This window comes from Mycteria americana, chromosome 10, assembly GCF_035582795.1.
Source record: "Mycteria americana isolate JAX WOST 10 ecotype Jacksonville Zoo and Gardens chromosome 10, USCA_MyAme_1.0, whole genome shotgun sequence".
NCBI classification, from domain to species: Eukaryota; Metazoa; Chordata; class Aves; order Ciconiiformes; family Ciconiidae; genus Mycteria; species Mycteria americana.
The window spans coordinates 5,625,535-5,645,219 of record NC_134374.1 but is presented as its reverse complement, the minus strand read 5'-3'; the positions used below and the strand labels follow the sequence as shown (position 1 = coordinate 5,645,219).

Genomic DNA, 19,685 nt, shown 5'->3' with positions numbered 1-19,685 from the left:
GGGCATTACTTGAGGGTCCCAGGGGCTGGGAAAGTTATTTGCTTTGGGTAAGGACCGAGTTTCCTCTCTCTCAGCCTTTGTTTGATGCTTGTGCTGGCATCAAATGAAGGGAAACAGAAGCGGCAGCAGCTACACCCCCAAAGCAGCAGATCGGCTTATCCAGCCCTTATCCTGCCGGGCCGGGAGCTGAGGCTGCACCGAGGGGCCGAGGGGCCGGGGAAGGGGCTTTACTGCCGGTGGAAGAGGAATGGGCGCAGCCACCGTCAGTCGGGTTCCTAGGTGAACACAAACCGTCCCGGGAAAGTGTGCAAAGTGCACAGACGTTTTATTTTAAATAGCAAGTGATTCACTGAGGCTGGGAGACCTCAGGCCCTTAGACCCAAACCATAAGCCCCAGGCTCAGTGCTGCACGGCTCTGCCCTGGTCCTGGCCAGGTGCACGGCCCGTGTTACCGGAGGGGCCGCAGGGCAATCGGGCAGGGTCCCCCCGGGCCTGCCCTGAGGAGTCAGTGCGGGGGAACCCATCACCGTGCTGGGAGCGGGCAGGGGCCGGGGGAGGCCGCGGTGGCGGGCAGGGCGCGGCCGGGCTGCAGGCAGCGGCCCGCCGGGCAGCCCGCGGGCGTGGCAGGGGGGTCTGGGGGCTGCGGAGCCGCTGGCCGGGGGCTCGGGCGCCCAGACCCCGCTCGCCGCCGCCCCCAGGGCCCCTCACCCGCCGTACCCCGCGCCCCGCCGCACTGTGGCCGCGGCCCCGCCCGCAGCCCGGGCTGCACCATCGTGGGCGGTCGCGGGGGGGGGGACGGGACTAGCAGCCCCGCGCCTCCCGGAGCGGGGGGGCGGCGGCGGGACCGGCGGGACCGAGCCGGGCGAGGGGGCGGTGGGCAGGGCGGGGCGAGGGGCGCGGAGCGGCTCGGGGCGGGGCCAGGGCCAGGGGCGCGGCCGGCCCCCCCCGCGCGGCGTCGCGGTGGGCGCGCCCGGAGCCGCCCGGCCGGCCGGGGCGGGCCCTGTGGCGGGCTGGCAGCGATGGCGGCGGCCGAGGTGGCGCGGCAGGTGGGAGCGGGCGCCGGGCGCCGCCGGCCTCGTGTGGGCCGGGCATGGCCGGGGCGGCGGGCGGGAGCGCCTGGCATGGCCGGGGCGGCCGGCCGGGGCGGGTAGGGCCGGGGCGGGCCGGGTCAGGGTGCGCCGGGCGGGGCGCGGGCTGCGGGGGCACCGGCCTGGCGCCTCCCGCGGGCTCCGGGGCTCGGCCCGGGGCGGCGGCGGCGGCGGCCTCCGGGGGAATCGGGGTTTTGGGGCCGCTCTGAGGGGAGCCGGGGTTACCTGGGGGAGGGAAGGTTTGGGGTCCCCCCCGCTGGCTGCGGGGCAGCAACCCGGCCCGGCGACCTTGGGCTGCCCGCACCGGGGTGGGCCCGGGAGTCCTGGCCTGCCCTGCCGGTCCCTCCGTCCCTGGGCTCCGCCGCGGCCGCGGAGGGACCCGCAGCGCAGCCCGGGGCTGGCCGGACTACCGTGCTGGGGAGGCCTCATCCTGCACCCTTACCCTGGGCTGGGGGCCCCTCGCCAGGCCAGGGTGCAGCAGTGGGCAAAGCGCTCCTTGGCATCCTCGTCTCTCCAGGGATGCTGTTCTCCTCCCAGAGAAGCGGTCATCCCGTGCTCATTAGTGCGTGATGCGGGGAAGGTCATCAGTCCGGCACCGTGTACCGCGGAGGAGCCGTGGGAGCCCCGCCGGACATCGGCACCGCATCCCCGCTGCGCTTTGTCCCCAAGGGTCCTCCCGCGGTGTCGTTGCCGGCTGCCCATGGGCACACCTGCCGCCGCCGATGCTTGCCTGCCTTCCTAGCGCGGCACAAAGCTCTCGATGTGCCTGCGGAGAATTATCCAGAAGAGGAGCAGAGGGAGTTGAGCCACCTCTGCGTTTGTTAGAGCTAAGGAGGCATGCTAAGGAGGCATCTTTAATGTATTTGCATGCGGAAGCGTTTTGTCTGTGATTTGATGGGTTTCCAACTTCTGTGTCCATGCGTTAGTACAGAAATAATACTTGAAATGAATGCTTGCCATTTCGTCTTCAAAGCAGTAGGTTTAGCATGGACCCAGTCTTGTTGAACGGGTAGGTGTAGCCGTTCCTTGCCAGTTCATGATGTTATTTCCTCCTGGACATACCCTTTGCCTTGTATGTGACTGCCAAGGTATGTAAAGTGACTCATTTGCTCCCTTGTCTTTTAAAGAAATTGAGCATTAGGCTTTCCGAAGATAATGTACAGGAGTTTCAGACATCTGCTAGTGGCCTGGAATGAATTGTGATACAGCACAGCCTCTTTGGAGGGAAAAGGGAAAGCTAGCTGTGAGATGGACATGAAATTAGTGTACTGCAAATTGAAAATGTCTTTGTCCAGTCAGATGACTTGTCAGCCCAGGTCTTGGGCATCCGGTCGTGGCCATGGTTCGTGGAGCAGTCAGCCATAATGTCCTGGTGATGCAGAGGGCTGCTCCGTGTGTGCCGACGGGGTTAAACACATGCGAGAGCTGGGGCTGGGTAGTGGGTGAGTTGGGGTCACCACCCTACCTCTGTCCCCACGAACCCTTGATCTAAACCCACATTTATTGTGGAGATGGTTGGTGAAACCCCCTCCTCCCTGGGTAGGCAGGGCAGCCCCGTCACCGCCGAGCTGAGGCCCCTCTCCTCTCCTCTGCTGGCATGGAGGGTGCGGGTTTTAAACGCTGAGACCCACAGGGGATGTGTCCACCCTGCTCCCCGTGGGTGGAGGACAGGTGCAGAGGACCGGCTTGCCGGGCACTGTCTAACTCTCATCTTTCTAGTACAGTTCAGAAAAATCATTAAGACTGCTGATACAGACACGTATTTTTTTAATTGCTGGAGGAGACTTCTTCTGGGAATGTGTCCAAACAGCATGGCGTTTCTGCAGCCCTTTGGCAGGGGCATAAAGAAATGTAATCTTAAGAGCTGTCAGAATTTGAGATTTCGGAAGCACTTGACCGTTTGTGAATGTTGAATGGCTGAATGATGCAGTGCGCCTGAGGAGGGTGGTCAATGGTCAGGAGCTTTGGTGAGATGTTTCTTGCTTTCCGTGGTGGCTGATTCAGAGCTGTTTCTCTCCCACTTTTCTGCTGTTTTTCTTTTATATGCGTCCTGACGATTTGTTATCAGCCGAGCAAGGAAAAGAAATACAAAGTCTTTATCTACACTTTACACTCCTGCTTTGCATTTATCTTGTGGAGGATGTTTATACTGTCTGCTGGATAATTCTCTCATTGCGTAAGAGAATTACACACTTGTACAAGTGACAAGTAATTAGTACAAGTGTTGCTGTAATTTGCTGTTTAATTAGAGCCAAATGCAGTCTGGGGAAGTGGATGCCATAACGCCAAGGTCATGAGAAGGGATCTGATGTTGTTGTGGCTTAAAGATGATGTGAAAAACTGTGGTGTGGAAACCTGAATTCAGGTTCTGCCTTGCTTTGCAATTTGACTTCTTGTACAAGAGTTGTCTCAGGTATAGGGGTTAACCCCCCGAGTCTCAGCTTTACGGGGTGGCAGAGGGGCAGGGGGGTGGCTGCTGTGAGCATCGACAGGGGTGGTGGAGCTCTGTGAGTGTTGTTTGATTTGTTTTCGTTGAGGGATGGTGCTGTTGTGTTTGTTGCAGCGGTTTGGAAATCCTCTGAAGGGAGAATCCAAGGCCTCGGCATTTGAAGTAATTCTCATCTGGGAAGAGGTGGGAAATTGTGTCGGAGGTACTAAATGTCAGCTGTCAGTGTCCTAAACAGAAACACTCTTTTCAATTAAATGCAGAAGAAGTATTGTACTGCAGTCTTCGGGAGTGTTTTCTTGTTGTGCGGGCCTCATTTGGACACTGGGTCCCTTGGGTTCAGAGCTGTAGCATTCTTCATTTGCTGTGCTCTGCCTGAATATCACCAAGTGGAGGCTTTTCCTTTGCCATGGTGTCCTTTTTCATTGTTCCTTTAGTCCAGGCCACCAGAAGTTGTCCTGAATATGGAGCGTTGACATTTGCAATGAGCAGCACCATTGCGTGTCTCAGGGAGGATGCGCTGCTTTATCTTCACAAAGCAGTAATGGCCTGTTGGGGCTCCGAGGACATCGGGAGCTGACAGTGCTGTACCTACTTGTTGTGTAAAGCAGATCAAGGCAGAGACACGTTCAGCAAGATTTTCCTCTAATCATTTTTTCATCCCGAGGACCCTGAAGTGATTCAAACACCTAGAGTCTCAATCTTGCCCATTTTATGTCAACTAATATTTAATGTGCAGTGCTTTCAGGCTTGGGGTCATTTATTATAACATCTTTGTATTTTCCATATATTTCTGATAGTTCTCTGTAAGAATGAGAGTAGGCAGTGGTGGTTTCTGTGGCATGGAGAAGCCCTAACAAAAGGTGTGTAAATCCTCCAAAAACATGGAAAAAATAAAATAACCTCTCCAAGTGGCTACTCGTTACTTTCACTCTGCAATAGCCCCGCCTGGTAATGGAGCAAGAAAGCGCGTTGCTCTTTTTGTTCTTTTAATCTTGTTTGTGGCAAACACGCTTTGCTTCCTCCCAGGCAACAACAGCCCATTCTATACTAGGGGGGTCACTCTGTGTATATGGGGAAGAAAAAAGGCATCTGGTATCTTGGTGTGGTGCCAGTGTTCACACAGGCTTCCCAGAGATCCCGCCTTTGTCTTTGTTCCAAGAAGATGTTAACTTTAAAACAGAGAGTACGGAAGGACGCTCAGCCATCCAGCACTCACTGATGTTTGTGGAAACAGCCTTCACACAGACAATAGTTAAACCCTGCTTACCTCGTTGGTACCTCTTTATGTTTTAAATTTGACCTAAAAGATTGCTTTTGAAGATAAATAATGCAAGATAGCTCTTGAACACTTCTTCAGCAAAAAGCTTATAAACTTAACATATTCTCCTTCGGTTTTGAGCAAGGTAATCCAAATCTACATTTAATGCACAAGCAGGATGACTAATTACTGTGTTCATATGTTGTTTATGATGATGCTGTTTATATATAGCAGCGTTCTGGATACAGAGACACCACTCGGTGCATGAAGACTGGTGACTTGCACTGTTTCTTGGTGGATCAGATAGAAAATGTTTCTTTTCTCTCCACAGGTTTGGTAATTGCTGACAACTTTCTGATGTGTGTCAAAACCAGTCTGACCTTACAACATTATTTCTTCTTTTTTTTTTCACCGCATCTGATCTCTCAATGCCTTGGCCAAGCAGGCTTTGGATTTTTAGCCAAAGTAGCACAATATACCTCATGGCTATGTGCTTAACATGAAGGTTCAGCTGCTGTGACTGGAAATCAGATTTTGCAGTACTTGTTTCCTGGCCTGTAGCAGCTGTGAAGTGTGGTTTAACTGCATTGTAAAACCACAGGTGACTAGAAAAAGAGGCTACAGGAAATGACTTGCAGGCTGAATTCTGTGCGATGGTAAATGCCTCCTCTCAGCCGAGAGTGGCTTAACTTCTACCGTTTATTTTGTTCCATCTGGATCACACGTATATTTAGGGATGAGGAGAAGATTTGTTCTTAATGAGAGCCTACACTCCCGCCCACGCTTCCTGGGGAGAGTAGTGTTCAAACAGTCTTTCAACGGTGCAGTTTTAAGGCTGAGTATTAAAAATACACTTGATATTTCTCCTTCCCCAGGAGGAGTCTGCCCGTGGCTCTCTCTTGCGCCTTTGCGCACTCTGTCCACCCATCTGTTCTTCACCAGGGCCATGGTGCACTCTTCGCTGCAGATCAAACACTGCCATGAGATACCCCAGTGCTGGGTTTTTGTTTTGGTGAAAGCAGTTTAGGAGAGTTTAGGTGTGTCGTCGCAAAATCTGCGTGCCTGATGGTCTCCCTTGCTTCTGCTTTAGCTGTTTTTTTGTGAATTATTGGGCCTTGGAGCTGCAGCCTCAGAAGGCAAAAACAGAATCTGCTGGGGAACTCGAGTGCCTTCCTGATGAGCATGTCATTTGGAGGCAAGGTGCTCAGGAATTAATAAAGCGCCATATTTGGTGAACATCTTGGCAGGAAGAGTCAGACTAATACACAAAATATGGCTAAGGGGAAACATATTTACACATCACAGGGTGGTAAATATGGTTAATGGCTTAAGTGTATTTGGAGCCTCATATTTGGAAAAAAAACCCACACCAGGAAAACAGTAACAAGGCAAGTGATCGTACTCTGACAGGCTACTGTGGTAAATGTAGTCCTTGGGGATGTTTTCCTAGCCTAAAATACCAGTGCCATTAACAGAAGAGGGAAAACCAGTATGCCTGTCTCTATAAAGAGGCTTTCAAGATATGTGAAAACATGATTAAGTATAAGTTAAAAATTACACCCTATGAACTATTGCCTTTTGACTGTAGTATTTCTTGCAAACTGATGATGTCCCTGAAAGGCCAGAGGGGAATTTTCTGTATTTGACGCTAAAATACATTGTTAAGAAAAGCCTTCGCTCCAGACAGGGAAGTACCCTTCCGGGGGGCTGCAGGAGGGGAACTTTCCAGTACACACAAATACACGGGGTTAGCACCAACTCTCCATTTTGCATGATGCCATTTCTGAGGTTGAGCCTCTGCATGTAGTTTGTTACTGTCTGCTGTGCAGGTTTGGAACCCAGAGTGCCTTGGCATACATAGGCCTTTGTGCAATGGCCAGGTGAAAATTTCTGACCTCCCCCTTCCAGAAGCAAGCGGCCGTGCTGGGTGTGGAGCACAGCGTGAGCAGGAGCTGGAACTGGAGCTTGACCCTTCTGCTTCCCAGGGCAGAAAGAGGACGCCTGGCCGGGGAGACTGGGTTAGTGGTGTCGGGCACAGGAGAGAGCAGGGCGTGGGAGCAGCTTCTCACGAAGTCGTTTGAGTGGCTGGGCAGGAGCGGCCCATCCGCTGGTACCTCCGCTCCCAAACCCCTGTGCAGGCTCCCTTCTGGCAGGGCTGCATGGTTATGAGCAGCTCAGTTCTGGACACCTTTTCCTCAGCTTTTCTTTCTGTTCAGTTCCTAGCTTTGAAAGATATGTTCCAAAGGCTGGATAGCAACACTCAGAGCTGGAGAAGACCAGCTACCTTGCATGGTCTGGCCACTTGCCCATGCGAGCATCTTCCTTGCAGCTTCCTTCAATGATTCCCTGATTTTCTGGTGCTCATGGCCGTTCTATAGATTTGGACAGGCTGCTGTTTGCAGTCTGAGATTTTCATCTTCGCAACAATATGGAAGATATTGCTGTGTTTGGTAGCTCAAAGACTGTATTCTCTGCTGTTTCTGTGCTACAGCACTTGAGCTTTGCAGAGGCAGTGTGTTTGGGTTGTTCAGTTACTAGATGTAGGTACAGTTTTCCTAACTGTTCCTAGCTAGTTTCTGTAATTGCAGCTGTGAACGTGAATTCCATGTGAGTTACAGTTCACATTAAGTGAATTGTAATAGGCTTATAGGAGGAGGCATTATTAATACAGTCCTTTGCACAGGGGATTCTTTTTGTTTTCAGTATAAGGTCAGACTTGAGTGTCTACATAATTTCTCAAGAAACAAATGTTTTGCTGCTTCTTTATTTCAGCAGCTGTGTTTGGGTATGTGTTTTGCACGTTTAATATTTTTCTAACAGGGCTACCTTCTAATGTGTGGCAAATGAAATGTTCTATTTGTGCTGTCTGGATTTGTTTTGGAGAAGAGGGAAGCACGCTGACACGATTTATAGTGTATGATTTACAGTATACATGCAAATCTCTGCTTGGACTGTGCAGTTGATTCTGTTTGGGAGGTCTTAAGGGTTTATACAGATAAGTGTATTTTGCTTGAAAATGACACAACTATTTCATTGTATTTCAGGGTGAAGGCTGTCGCACTGTCCCACTTTCCGGACACGTAGGATTTGACAGTTTGCCTGACCAGCTGGTTAATAAGTCAGTTAATCATGGGTTTTGTTTCAACATCCTGTGTGTGGGTGAGTATTTCCATTTTGGGAAGTTCTCTTGCTGAAAAGGGCTTCTCTGCAGCTGGATGTAGCTTGTAGGTGGCAGAGTTAACAAGGTAGCTTTGATTTAAATTTTCCCCACTGTTCTGTCTATTTTCAGTAACAAGATTTACTGGTGCCCTGGGAAATCCCTGCTGAGTTTATGCAGTATGGCTTGCTACCAAGCAGTGAACCATAGAAATAAAATGCCTAAAATCCCAGGCTTTTATTATGATCTTTATTTTCCTAGTATGTTTCAGTTTCATGTTTTTAAAAGAAAATAGGTCCTCGTGCCAGAGAACTTTGTTCTGAGGTCTTGTTTGGTTAGGTATTGAATTATTATTATAATTATTTTAACAAAATACCAGTCATGCTCGTTTTAAATCACTAAAAGCTATTTTTTTCTCCTCCCTTCTGTGCATACTTGAATTAAAATAGTGTCTGGCCAAGCCTTAGCTGGTCAGACGATTATCCAAGCTGCCATGTGGCATGGATCTCAGCTGGGGCCTGGCGCTGTAGTAGGACTTGGTGTCTGTCCCTGCAGCGTCTGCCTGTCTCACAGGTCTTCCCCAGGGTTAGGATCCTGAACGGTCCCTCCTCAGAGGTACTCCCGGGTAACAGAAGTAATATCTTGTATGGCTTTGGTACGGTAGTTTGGTAAGGTGGATAAGGAAATTAATAATAGGGAATTAATAATTGTCTGATAGGACAGTTAGTTTGGTTTACTGATGCCAGTGCTCTGCTTCCGGGAGCAGGAGGTTATTGTGTGGCCATGGCTGCTCGGAGTAAGCCCTGTCTGCAGATGCTCCCAGCGGTGCCTGGCATGACAGAGGGGAGAGCTGCAGCTGCAGATACCTCCTGGGGACTCATCTTAGCTGGTGGTCAGCTCTGCACCCGCACAAAGGTTGTCTGTCCCCTTCCATGAGAGATCCACTCATGGTGTGGACCTGGTGTTTTCCCAGGACAGGGTTAAGTCTGAGACAAGGGGAGTAGAGTGGGGAGAGGGGAGCAGAGCCTGTTAAATGGAGCTGAGAAGAAAACTTTCCCTGACAATGGCGTTCCTGTGAGATGATAAACTTTGCTGACAAGTGGAGGTCACTGTCAGGCTGAGTCGCTAGGTGATTTCCACAGTACACGAATGTGATATGACCTGGTGAAACTCTTGTCCCAAAGACTGAAGTCTTGGAGTGTTTCCTTTTGCATTTATCGAGCTGCCGTAGTTTTTTTTCTTACAAGTTATAGGTGCAGCAGTGGATGCCTCCTGTGGTTATATGTTCACTTTGATGTGTGGAGAGGGGTTGAGTGCCTCTGCTTTCCTCTTTGCAGGACAGAAATAGAATGCATTAATCGCTTGTTGATCTGAATAACACAGACTCGCCAAGATCAATGCACATTAGTTATTAATGTCAGTCTTCTATGAATAGTAATAACACAGACATGGTCAATCTCGAAATAAAGAAACTTTATAGAAGAATTTAATAAGCTTCATTAGAAAAGGATCTGCAGATCTTGAGTTGAGGAGGTCAGGCTTTAAAATGTCTTTTAAGAATTGTCTGGTGCCTCTGTTAACTTGCGATAACAAAGTTAAACTCTTAAACATCCTGGAGAAAGAAAACAAAAAGTCCCAGAGTCCATCAGTCATTTATTCCATTGGATCTCACTTGTACAGCAGGAGTTTGGGGCGAAAAATTGAAAGAAGAGGGAGAAAATGAGGATTGGAGCCAACAGAACAACAAGTAGGTAAACTGATCCCATAGGCCACTAAGCATCTTAGAAAGGCGTTTCATTGCCCCCCACATTTCAGCTGTTTGGCATCTGTTGGAGGAAAAATCCAATGACAATTTTGCTCTGCGCCATACTGGACCTGAGCCACCGATTCCTCCAGCTCCCGATGGAGGAGCCAAGGAAAGCTTCAGAAATTACTCTCAGCAGCACATCCAGAGTGGAGCAATTTTTAGCTCTTCTCATGCTGAAAGCTGTCTCCCCTTTGAGACTAGAGCCAAAGATAGAGTAAATGAGCAAACCTCTCATACGAAGTTAGGGGTTGCGGATGGTTTCTCTGATATTTTATTCCTCAGCACAACTATTTTCTTCCTAAAGCTTCCATGATAAAATGTTAGTTGCCTCTTAGTTTGGTGCAAAGGCTGGAGAAGTATTTAATGGCTGAGACACTCTGTGCTGACTGTATTTCTCAGTGAGATGGGGGAGATAAAGAAGAAGAATAGACTGACATTTTTTAATATAAACTTTCTCAGTTTTGGCCAGGGTAGGTTATAGTTGCATTAGACTCGTATTCCATTATAAGCAGGAGTTTCCTCCTCCCTTTCTCCCGGGATTTGCAGGGGATTTGTTCTAAGCAGCCTATTCAGTGCAATGAGAAACAGCTATTTTGTGGCAGAAATACCTTCTCTTTTCCCAGGGGCTGTACCACAACTGCTTGAGGTCTCTCGTTCCAAATGAGTGAGTCCCTTGGCATGCAGGAGCTCTCACCGGCTGGGGAAGGGAGGGATGTGCACATCCCTCGTGCAGACCTGCCGTCTGCTCTCCAGCAGGCAGCTTTCTGTGGGGTGATGAGCTGTACAGCCTGCAAATTGCCCAGTGGTTGTTTTTGTGGTCACTGGTGCAACCAGCTGAGGAAAGAACAGGGTTTCTCCAACTGAAAAGCGATCGGTCTTCTCAGCCCCCTCCTGCCCCCTCGCTGCTGGTCCCCGGAGGCAGACGGTGGTGGCTGGGAACCGGGTAGTCCTCCAAGGCGCTTTAGCATCTTTTGTGAGCCCATGTTGCTCCTCTTGCCCCCGCAGCCCAGCCTTTGCCTTGTGATGGGCAAATCGTGCGGTGTCTCCGTACGCCTCTCAGATGAAAAGAACTATTTTTTCCTCTCTCCGTGAGAGGTGGCCTTATCAAGCTGAGCTGCCTCAGGGCTTGTCTCAACAAACCTGCTACATTGGATTAGCTCCCATTTCTTCACATGAAAGGGCTGTGCATGCGTATACATTTTCTTTAAGATTGAATTATTTGATATCTGGAGCCACGGTTGTTAATCTCCTGAAGGACAGGTGTTGCTCTCTCATGAAAGGGCACTCTCGTGAAAGCTGCTCCATGCCTTTGAACAGGGAAATACTCCAAGGGCTCCTCTGTCCTCCCACATAGTCGATTGAGGATGATATGACTGGGGCCTCTTAAATCCTGAGTGATGTGGAGAAGGGGGCCAGCGAGCAGTTGTTTGTTGTTTCATTTATGTACTAGTGAAAAGCAAATTAAATTGCCAGGCACAAAAAAAGAGGTACAGCTTTTGTGGTGTATAATTCAGCTTACTGCTACAGGGTGCTTAGGATGCCAAAATTTCTGTGGAAGGAAGAAGCCATGAAGGTGCATTCAAGCACAAAGATGCCCGTTTTAGGTTTGGGAAGCTGGGAGCTTCCCAAAGGAAGGAGCATTTGCTGTGGGCACAGCTTCTTCTGTTCCTCCACCTTAGCTGCTGGCCAGTGTCAGAGACAGGTATGGTATCACCTCACCTCCACCTCTCACCTCATCTCCATCTCACCCAGAATAGCTGGTGTTGGGTAGCCCTCACAGCGTGACCTGTCACTTGGTGGTACCAATGGCAGGATCCCTCACTCCTTGCAGCACTGGTACTTGCTGTCTTTTGGCATGGGCTCTGCCTGGTCACCAGCTGAAGAGCCCCAGAGAGTGTGAGCAAAGTCCTGCCCAGGCAACACAGGGAGCGCAGTCTGGTCCCAGGGCAGAGGATCTCTGTGGAGTAGCTGAAGGGAGGAGAGTGGTGCTTGTCCAAGCTGTGTTTTTGCAAGTGGTGCCACTGCTCCATCAGTGAGGGATTTGATGAACCGTTTCCATCAAGCACTGAAGATGCCACGTGCACGTGCAGTCGGAGCAGGGAGCATGTCTCAGTAGACCGAGAGGAGGTGCAGGGAGCCCGGCACAGTGTCTGTAGCCTGCCAGGCTGTTGGGTGTTAAGAGTGGATGGTGCCTTCCGGGCAGTGGTGTAGGGTTGCTGCATGTCCAGAGCCTGACTGGTGTGGTGTATCTTGCCATTTTTTTTTCATGTCTCTGAAAATCATCAAATTTAACAGCAAAAATCCATCCCATGATGAAAGGCACAATGCTACAGCTTTTCAGTAGCTGTCAGAGCTTCCTGGTGCAGAACTCTAACAGTAAAGGTCGCCCTCCCTGCCCTGTCCTCCCTACAGCGCTTTGTCAGCCCTGCTTTGGGAGAGCAGACCACTGCCGAATTGCATAATCCTTAAGTACAGTTTTGGAGATCAAATCACATGTGTGCCTATAAGCCTGACATCAGGAAATAATCTCCCTGCCAAGGACGCCTCTCACTCAGTTTGCATACACCGCTGCTTTTTCCACGGTAATTCTGCTTCCCTTAATCCCCATTCATCGTTTCTGCTTTTTGGAGAAGATTCCAGCGCTGTCGGCTGGAACGAGCACAGACTACTTGTCCTTTTCATCAGACCATCTGTTCCATCTGGACTCCTGTCCTTGCAAGAAGCAGTTGGCACCACTTACATCTTCCAGCCAGCAGAAAGTTGCCTCTGTGTCAGGCAGAAACTCCCAGGGAGATTCAGAAATCCTCCCTTCTGTTGTTTTGCCCTTCAGAGTAGCACTACTTCCTAGCTCTGGTCATATTTAACACAGCAAAGCACTTTGTTAACATCTTCAATCTTTTACCATCTCATGTCACTCCATCAGTGTTAAGGTCATGTTTCTCTTAGCTGAGACAGTCATTCCTCTCTCCTCCATCCTCCTCTTCCCTGGCAGGCTTTAATGCCGTGCTGTGTTAGTGGGGTTACATAGTGCAGGGATGGGTGTATTTGCTGGCTGAACATCATTTCTGTGTGCAGACTTCACATTTGAGATGCCGTGTTAGTGGCTGGGTGTTTTGTGTTTTAAACACAAAGTTGTAGGTGTTTGGATGGGTAGCTCCCGCCTATGGAAGAATGCCTTACCAGTTTGGATCTTCCCCTTCCAAAAGGAAAACCTCAGTGTGTGAATTCAAAGTTGCCTTTGCTGGCCCTGCATAGCTGGCATGAGATGGAGTATAAAAGCATGTTCCATCTTAAAAATTTGCCCACATCTCTTATGCACCTCTCCTGGCCCCTCTGACAGTTCAAGTCACTCCTGCTGGAAACAACACATTAGATTGATTTAAAGTAGGCAATGATTAGCAGGTTCAGGATGTGTTTAAGAATAGTCTTGGCCTGACATGAACACTTTTCACCCTAAAGAAGGAGGGAGGCAGAAACGAGAGGTGGCTTACAGGGTGTTTTGTCTGCCCGGAAGCCTGTATGATTTACACGCAACCTTGTGTATCTGCTGCAGAGAGCAGCTCCCTGCCCTGGTCACTGCTCCTGCTCCCCTGTCACCCTGTCCTGCAGCCCTGGAGGCTTGGGGCATGGGTTGCTGGATCGAACCCTGCTCCGGGGCCTGCCAGGCTGTGGGATGGAGAGTGCAGGACAGCGGCACAGGAGGGGGTTTGCAGGCCGGTGTGTGGGCGATGCTCCCGCACCCCAGGGCTGACGAGCTCCCCTGTCCTGAGACGCCCCATCAGGGATCCTGGCATTCGCAGGCAGGCAGCCAACTCCCTGCTCTGTCCCACCCATCCCTTGGCAGGGGCTCTGGAAATGCTGCATCCTTCTCTGGCTGTTTAGATTTTTGTCTTCTTTTACACTGCTGTTTTCCTAGAATCCCTGAGAAAGGCCCGGCGGGTTGTGCAGGCTGTCTGCAGTCACATCTCTAAATCCCTGTCCAAACTGTCGCAATGCTCTGGTCTGCTGTGTTTTGTGCACCTGCTCCCCATTTGGGGCAAATGATACCCCAAAAGCCCAGACTACGGCATTCCAGGTCAATGAAAGGCTTGCTGTGATCGGCCATGTGTCTTCTGGATGGTCCAGCTCGTTCCTCCAGCGACAGAGATAACCTTGTGCTTTGCTGGGTCTCCCTCCCTTCCTCCTGGCGGTGCACACTGGTCGGCGGTGTTGTAGATACGGCTGATGCATTAACGTAGCACAAGGGATTGCAGCAACGCCAGCTCCTAGTGCTGACTCCCTCTTCTCCCCTTTGGACTGCAAACGAGATTGGTGCGAAGAGCAGCTGGATTTGTGGCTGTTCTAGTCGTAGCTGGCATCAATCGGTGATGGAGCACAAGCTCTTAGCTGGCTCCCAGGCAGCTCTGCAGCTCAAGGTGTACATTGACTTTCAAATGTTAGTGAATCTTGCTGCCTCTGGAAAGATTCTTGATATATAATCCTGGCAATCCGAGACCGCTCAGTTCCCAGAGCAGTAGATGTTTGCCCTGCCCTGCCTGTCATGTACTTCAGCCTTGAGTGAGAGAAGTCTCTTCTGAGGGACTGAGAGAGGGGCTGAGAGAGGAATTTGCCTGCTTGCAGGGGTGAGGCTTGGAGATTTGGATGGGGGAGGATGGGGAGGAGTTTCGCCTTGTTGAATTGGGCATTTCATGCAAGTTTGGATCTGTTGCAGAGCTCTAAGCCTACAAAAATAAGAAGCTCTTTTCTTCTGAGCAAAGTAGGAAAATGATGAAGTCTTGGTTGGGAGCTGAGGGCTCGGGGAGGGAGGGGAAGGCTGCTTCAGCCAGACACAGTCTCCCTGTGGTCCTGCAGCAGGCTGGAGGAGCAGCCTTCGCAGTGGGTGGGGTTCGGCCGGCTCCTGAAGTTCCAACAAAAGCCAGCTGGGCAGCTCAGAAATCGCTGTTTCCCCAAAACACAACAGCCTTCACAGGGCAGCAAACCAGACTGCTTACGAGTTTAGCACAAAGTCAGATCCTTTTGAGCTCAGAAAGCTGGCTCCGTTGTCAGAGTGCGGTAAGGGAGGCTGCCCTGCGGAATGAGTGCACGGAGGGATTTGTTTTGTTCTTCCTGGGATGTATCTAAAACAAATTTAAGACTGGTCTCTGGGATTTATCTCTTCCTTCCAGACAAGAAAATAGTTCCCCATGGATAGATGGAATCCAAATAGCAGTTCAATGCTGCAGAACTTTTGGAAGCAGATTTTGGAGTATTGTATAGCTTGTGTAGCCCCTAAGGTATGGAAACCAGATATTACAGAAAATGTCCCCTCCCAGTCTAGAAGGCTGTTCCCCCAACTCAATCTGTTGTGGGTACAAGAAGCCAACTGCACAACTTGCTGTAGGACTGGAACCAACTCTCAGTGTTTCTGCACGGAAGGAGGCTATTTCAGTGGCTGCTTATTAGAGGCATATTGATCTGGAGCATCTTTTTTTGGAAATGGCAATGACCCCCATTCCCCCTCCCACTTTTTAATGAAAACAGCATCTTCTGTAGTGTAGTTGTGGGTTTATGCAGGATCTGAACGATGCTTTCTCCTTTGCCTTTTCACCTCTTTCTTTTCATCTCTATTTTCTAACGATATTAATGGCAATTAGACTGTGAAATGTAATTTGCCCGGAATACAGACCTCCCATTGTACATGGCTTTCTGCTTGCCAGAGGATCCCTTTGGAGCATGAGATCTGCTTTCATCTGCTACAATTTCACCCCTGTTAATGTTTGGAAGCTGAAAGGCCAAGTCATATTAATATTCAACAGAACATTTCAACTCTCTTTTTCTCCAACAGGGGAAACTGGCCTTGGTAAGTCCACCCTCATGGACACACTTTTCAACACGAAATTTGAAGGTGATCCAGCATCTCACTCGCAGCCTGGGGTCCAGCTGAAATCCAATACCTACGACCTGCAGGAGAGCAACGTCAACCTCAAACTGACTATTGTGAGCACAGTGGGCTTTGGGGATCAGATCAACAAAGAGGACAGGTGAGTGAAGGGGGAGAGAGGCTATATCATGACCTGGTTTTCTCCTGTGCCCTAGTTGGGCCAGACTGCGCTGTAAAGTTTTCCTCCTTCCTTCTTATGGGTTGTCCTTGTCATCTCTTTGGGATGGGACAGGTAGAAGAGAGGACAGGGGCTGTGGTGTGTCAGCACTGCTCCAGCTGTCAAAGCAGTTTTTCTCATGCTGTCAGAGCAATATCTGCCCTGCTGGCAGCCTTCTGCCCAAATTCATCTGGTAGGGAGAGTGGAGGGCTCCAGGGCATCTGTGCTTGTTTCCTTGTGCTGTGCTGACCACAAGCTGCCGACCAAACCACTCGCGTGGTCTAGTGACCGCTTGGCTTAACGGCCGCTTCTGGCAGGGCTCTTCCATGTTGCCAAAGGAAGCACGATAAATATGCAGTGAGATGCCCTGGGGAAGTATCTCTGGCAGCTCATGTCCCAGCGTGGCTGGAGCGTGGTGGTTAAGGGGTGTGCAGTTCGACCAGACTGTCTCCAAGGTGCATCTTCACAGAGGCATTGCAGATGGGATTTGCTTTGCTGCAGGTCTGTTAGATTTTCTTTTCAGTTTTGTTTAAGGTGCACAGATGTCCTTTATATTGTGAGTCTGACAGGCTCTGTATTTCAGATGGCCTTGCAAGGGAGTTGCAGGGATTTCCTGCCGCAGAGCACTGGGCAAAGGCAGTACTGAATGGAGGTGTGTCTTCCACGTTCAGGACTCGGGGCTGTGAGAGCAGCAAGCTGTTTGCTCCCTCAGTGCAAGCAAGGGTTACATACTGCTGCAAATGAGTCTACGTTATCCTTCTTTTTAAAAGTCTTTCACCGTCACATTTGAAAGCATGAGAGTCCACTTTCCCTGGAGAGGATGGTGTGTCGCCTGTCCTCTGCTGAATCTCCAGTACTGTGTTTTGTCAAACAGGCTGCTAGAGTCTGACGTAAGATTCCTTCTCAGTAGTGCAACTTTTAAATTTCTTACGGGTGGGGAGGAAGGGAGATTGAGAGAATTGATCTTGGGAAGTGAAATCTAACAAGCAGCTTGTTTCTTAAAAGCAAGCAAAGGAGCACTGTCTGTTTACTTCTCTGACTGTGAGATGTATAACTTTTTTTTTTTTTCCCCCTTTCACCAAAGCTATAAGCCCATCGTTGAGTTCATTGATGCTCAGTTTGAAGCCTACTTGCAAGAAGAACTGAAGATAAAAAGGGTCTTGCACAACTACCATGACACCCGGATCCACGCTTGCTTGTACTTCATTGCTCCGACAGGCCACTCACTGAAATCCCTGGACTTGGTAACAATGAAGAAGCTTGACAGCAAGGTAGGCACGTTTAACTCTTACTGGGCAGGTTCGCCAGGCACGTAGCAGAAAGGCTGCTGCTTTTCCAGGGCACATCTCCCCAGCTTGAATAGCCCTTATGCTAGTGAAGATGACTGGGTTGGCAGATAAATCCTGTAGATTTATTGAGCACTTTTAAGTTTTTGTAAGTTGTAATACAGACTTGGAAAAACTCCCTGGAGCAAAGCTGAGGGCTTCTTACCACTCTGTTCCTTTCTAGGTGAACATCATTCCCATCATTGCCAAATCTGATGCCATTTCCAAGAGCGAGCTGACCAAATTTAAAATTAAAATCACAAGCGAATTGGTCAGTAACGGTGTTCAGATCTACCAGTTCCCAACAGACGATGAATCAGTGGCGGAGATAAATGGGACAATGAATGTAAGTGACTTGGCACTTCCTCCTCTCCCAGAACAGCACTGTCACTGTAGGGGTTGGTGGCCCATATTGGGGTGCTTCTTAAATCCACTTTCCCTTTTATTTTGTGTCTTAAAACCAGAGGATTTCAAAGGGATCCCATCCTTGTAGTGTCATCCTAGGCTAGCAGAGCCTTGTGGTAGGCTACTGCCTCTCTGGTGGGCTTTTCTAGTCAGAAAACATATGGTCTTTTAACCCCTTCCTTGTCCTAATGCATATCTGTTGAGGGACATGTAGGAAATGGGACAGATGGCAAGGCCTGGGTGTGCAGGGCAAGGACAGTCCTGGGTTATGAATTAATCAGATGGGTATTATCTGTCTGGTGTGAGGGGCAGGCTGTCTACAGACATGCACCTCTCTGCTCCTCGCCCTGCATTTTTCACACCAAACAATTTTGCTCTCCTGGGCTGGTGTTTCATGCGAAGCCCTGCCTCCATGGGTGTCTCCTCTTGCCTGTGGCTGTCCTTGCAGCAGAGCTCCTTCAGCTGGCCGGCTCTGGGACTCTTGTCTGCACTGAGTTGCTGTTTTATTATTGATTAAGTTACTTAGCTGGGTCCTTGGTCTGGTTTGGCCTTTTGGCTCTGGTGCTGTTGGCCAGAACGGATGGACAGGGGGATACAACAAGGCTGGTTAGAGCACTGGCTTCCCTTGAGCTACAATAAAGTGCTGATGTGAGAAATAAAACACAAGGGTGGGACCAGAGGCCCATCCAGCCCAGTGGCCCTAAACATCCCTTCCCTAAGAGAAGGAGCTCTTCTCTTCCCTAAACATCTGCTTTTGGTCACTTTTGGAGTACATAAGAAGAGAGGGAATGTGTACAATGCTTCACTTCCCCCAAATACTTCCCTAGCCTCTAACCACGTTCAGCACGAGGGTGTCTCTAGATTTCTGTCCCATGCATCACCTGATGCCCCCCCCCCCCCCCCCCCCCCCGGGCACTTCCAGGATCCTGTGGCAAGGAGTTACACAGCTTAACCAGCAACGTGTGAAAAACAGTACACAAATGGGCCCAAGCATGTCTCGAGGTGCCTGCAGGTGCTCCTTCTGGCTCTGGTGTTCCCAGCATCGTGGGTGCCTGTCTGTGGCTCCCTGAAGACGGAGCAAGGTGTCCTTTGGCCCCTCTGGCAGCGTATCCTGACCATGCTCCCATTTTCCGGAAGGCTTTTAGGGGCAAGCAAGTAGGGGAAGTTGCTTGCTTAACTGCTGTTGATGAAGTACAGGTCTAGCTGATGTGCTTCTGTGTCGTCTCTTGATCTAATATTAATAGTTGTAGAGTGAGGTGGAGAGGCCTGAAAGAAACATGAAGTTTGTCATACCGTAAGAGCTGTCAGTGGTGGCTTCCTGGTCAGAGCAGTTTTGTGATGGCGTCTTTCTCAGTGCTTGGTGCTCTCACTGAGCAGGACTACCGTTACTCCAGGAAACGAAGATTCAACGTCACTCCATCCTCAAGGAACCGGAGGTGTGATGACAAAGGGAGAAGTCCTCTCCCCTTGGCCCTTCCGAGGGCAGAAGTAAACCTCTGCTCGTCTTTCCTTTCAGTGATTTACATGTCTCCTGGGAAGGGAAATGCTGTCTGGGGTCATAGATGTTCTGGGTTGTGTCAGCTGCTGCACAGAGAGATCAACTCTTTAAATCCTCCATTAAACTGATATAAATCATAATTACCAGGTTTATGGGGACTAAGCAGGCCAGAATCTGAATCTGATCAAGGCATTTTTGCAGACCTGGAAAACTTATATCCAAAGACTGATTTTATTAGCAACGTAAGACAAATCTGCTTATGCTTCAGGTCAGGAGATGAGCTTGTGGAGGGACTGAGACCAGTAAAAGAGCTAGGATGGGTTGATTTAGGTTTGTGACTTAAATTGCCGATTTTGGTCATGTTTAAAATTGAGGAGTGGGAACCTTTGATTTAAATCAGTTGCCTTAACCTTTGTGTCTGTACTTCTCTACAGAAAGCTTCATTGTCTTTGCCTGTTACAGATCAACATCTTTGAAAGGTTATAAATGCAGTCTTCATGCTTAAGTGGTGCTTCTTGCTGACCAGCAACTTCTCTGGATCAGTTACTTTTTTTTTTCTTTTTTAATTACAGAGAAAATTGAGACTGGTCTTTTGATTACTTAATATTTTGCTTATAACCT

The 19,685-nt window shown here is 49.8% G+C and overlaps 1 protein-coding gene across 8 annotated transcripts in view; it reads left to right on the top strand.

Annotated features, from left to right (window-relative positions):
* Positions 1–935: 935 nt before the first annotated feature.
* SEPTIN6 (septin 6) overlaps positions 936–19,685 on the top strand; it is a 31,966-nt gene continuing 13,216 nt past the window's right edge. For all 8 annotated transcript variants that reach the window (XM_075513348.1, XM_075513346.1, XM_075513352.1 and 5 more), the window contains exons 1-5: positions 936–1,046; positions 7,840–7,954; positions 15,584–15,779; positions 16,921–17,107; positions 17,346–17,507. In XM_075513348.1, the coding sequence (XP_075369463.1) occupies positions 1,020–1,046; positions 7,840–7,954; positions 15,584–15,779; positions 16,921–17,107; positions 17,346–17,507 (687 nt within the window). In that variant the 5' untranslated portion in view covers positions 936–1,019. The remainder of the gene's footprint in view (positions 1,047–7,839; positions 7,955–15,583; positions 15,780–16,920; positions 17,108–17,345; positions 17,508–19,685) is intronic.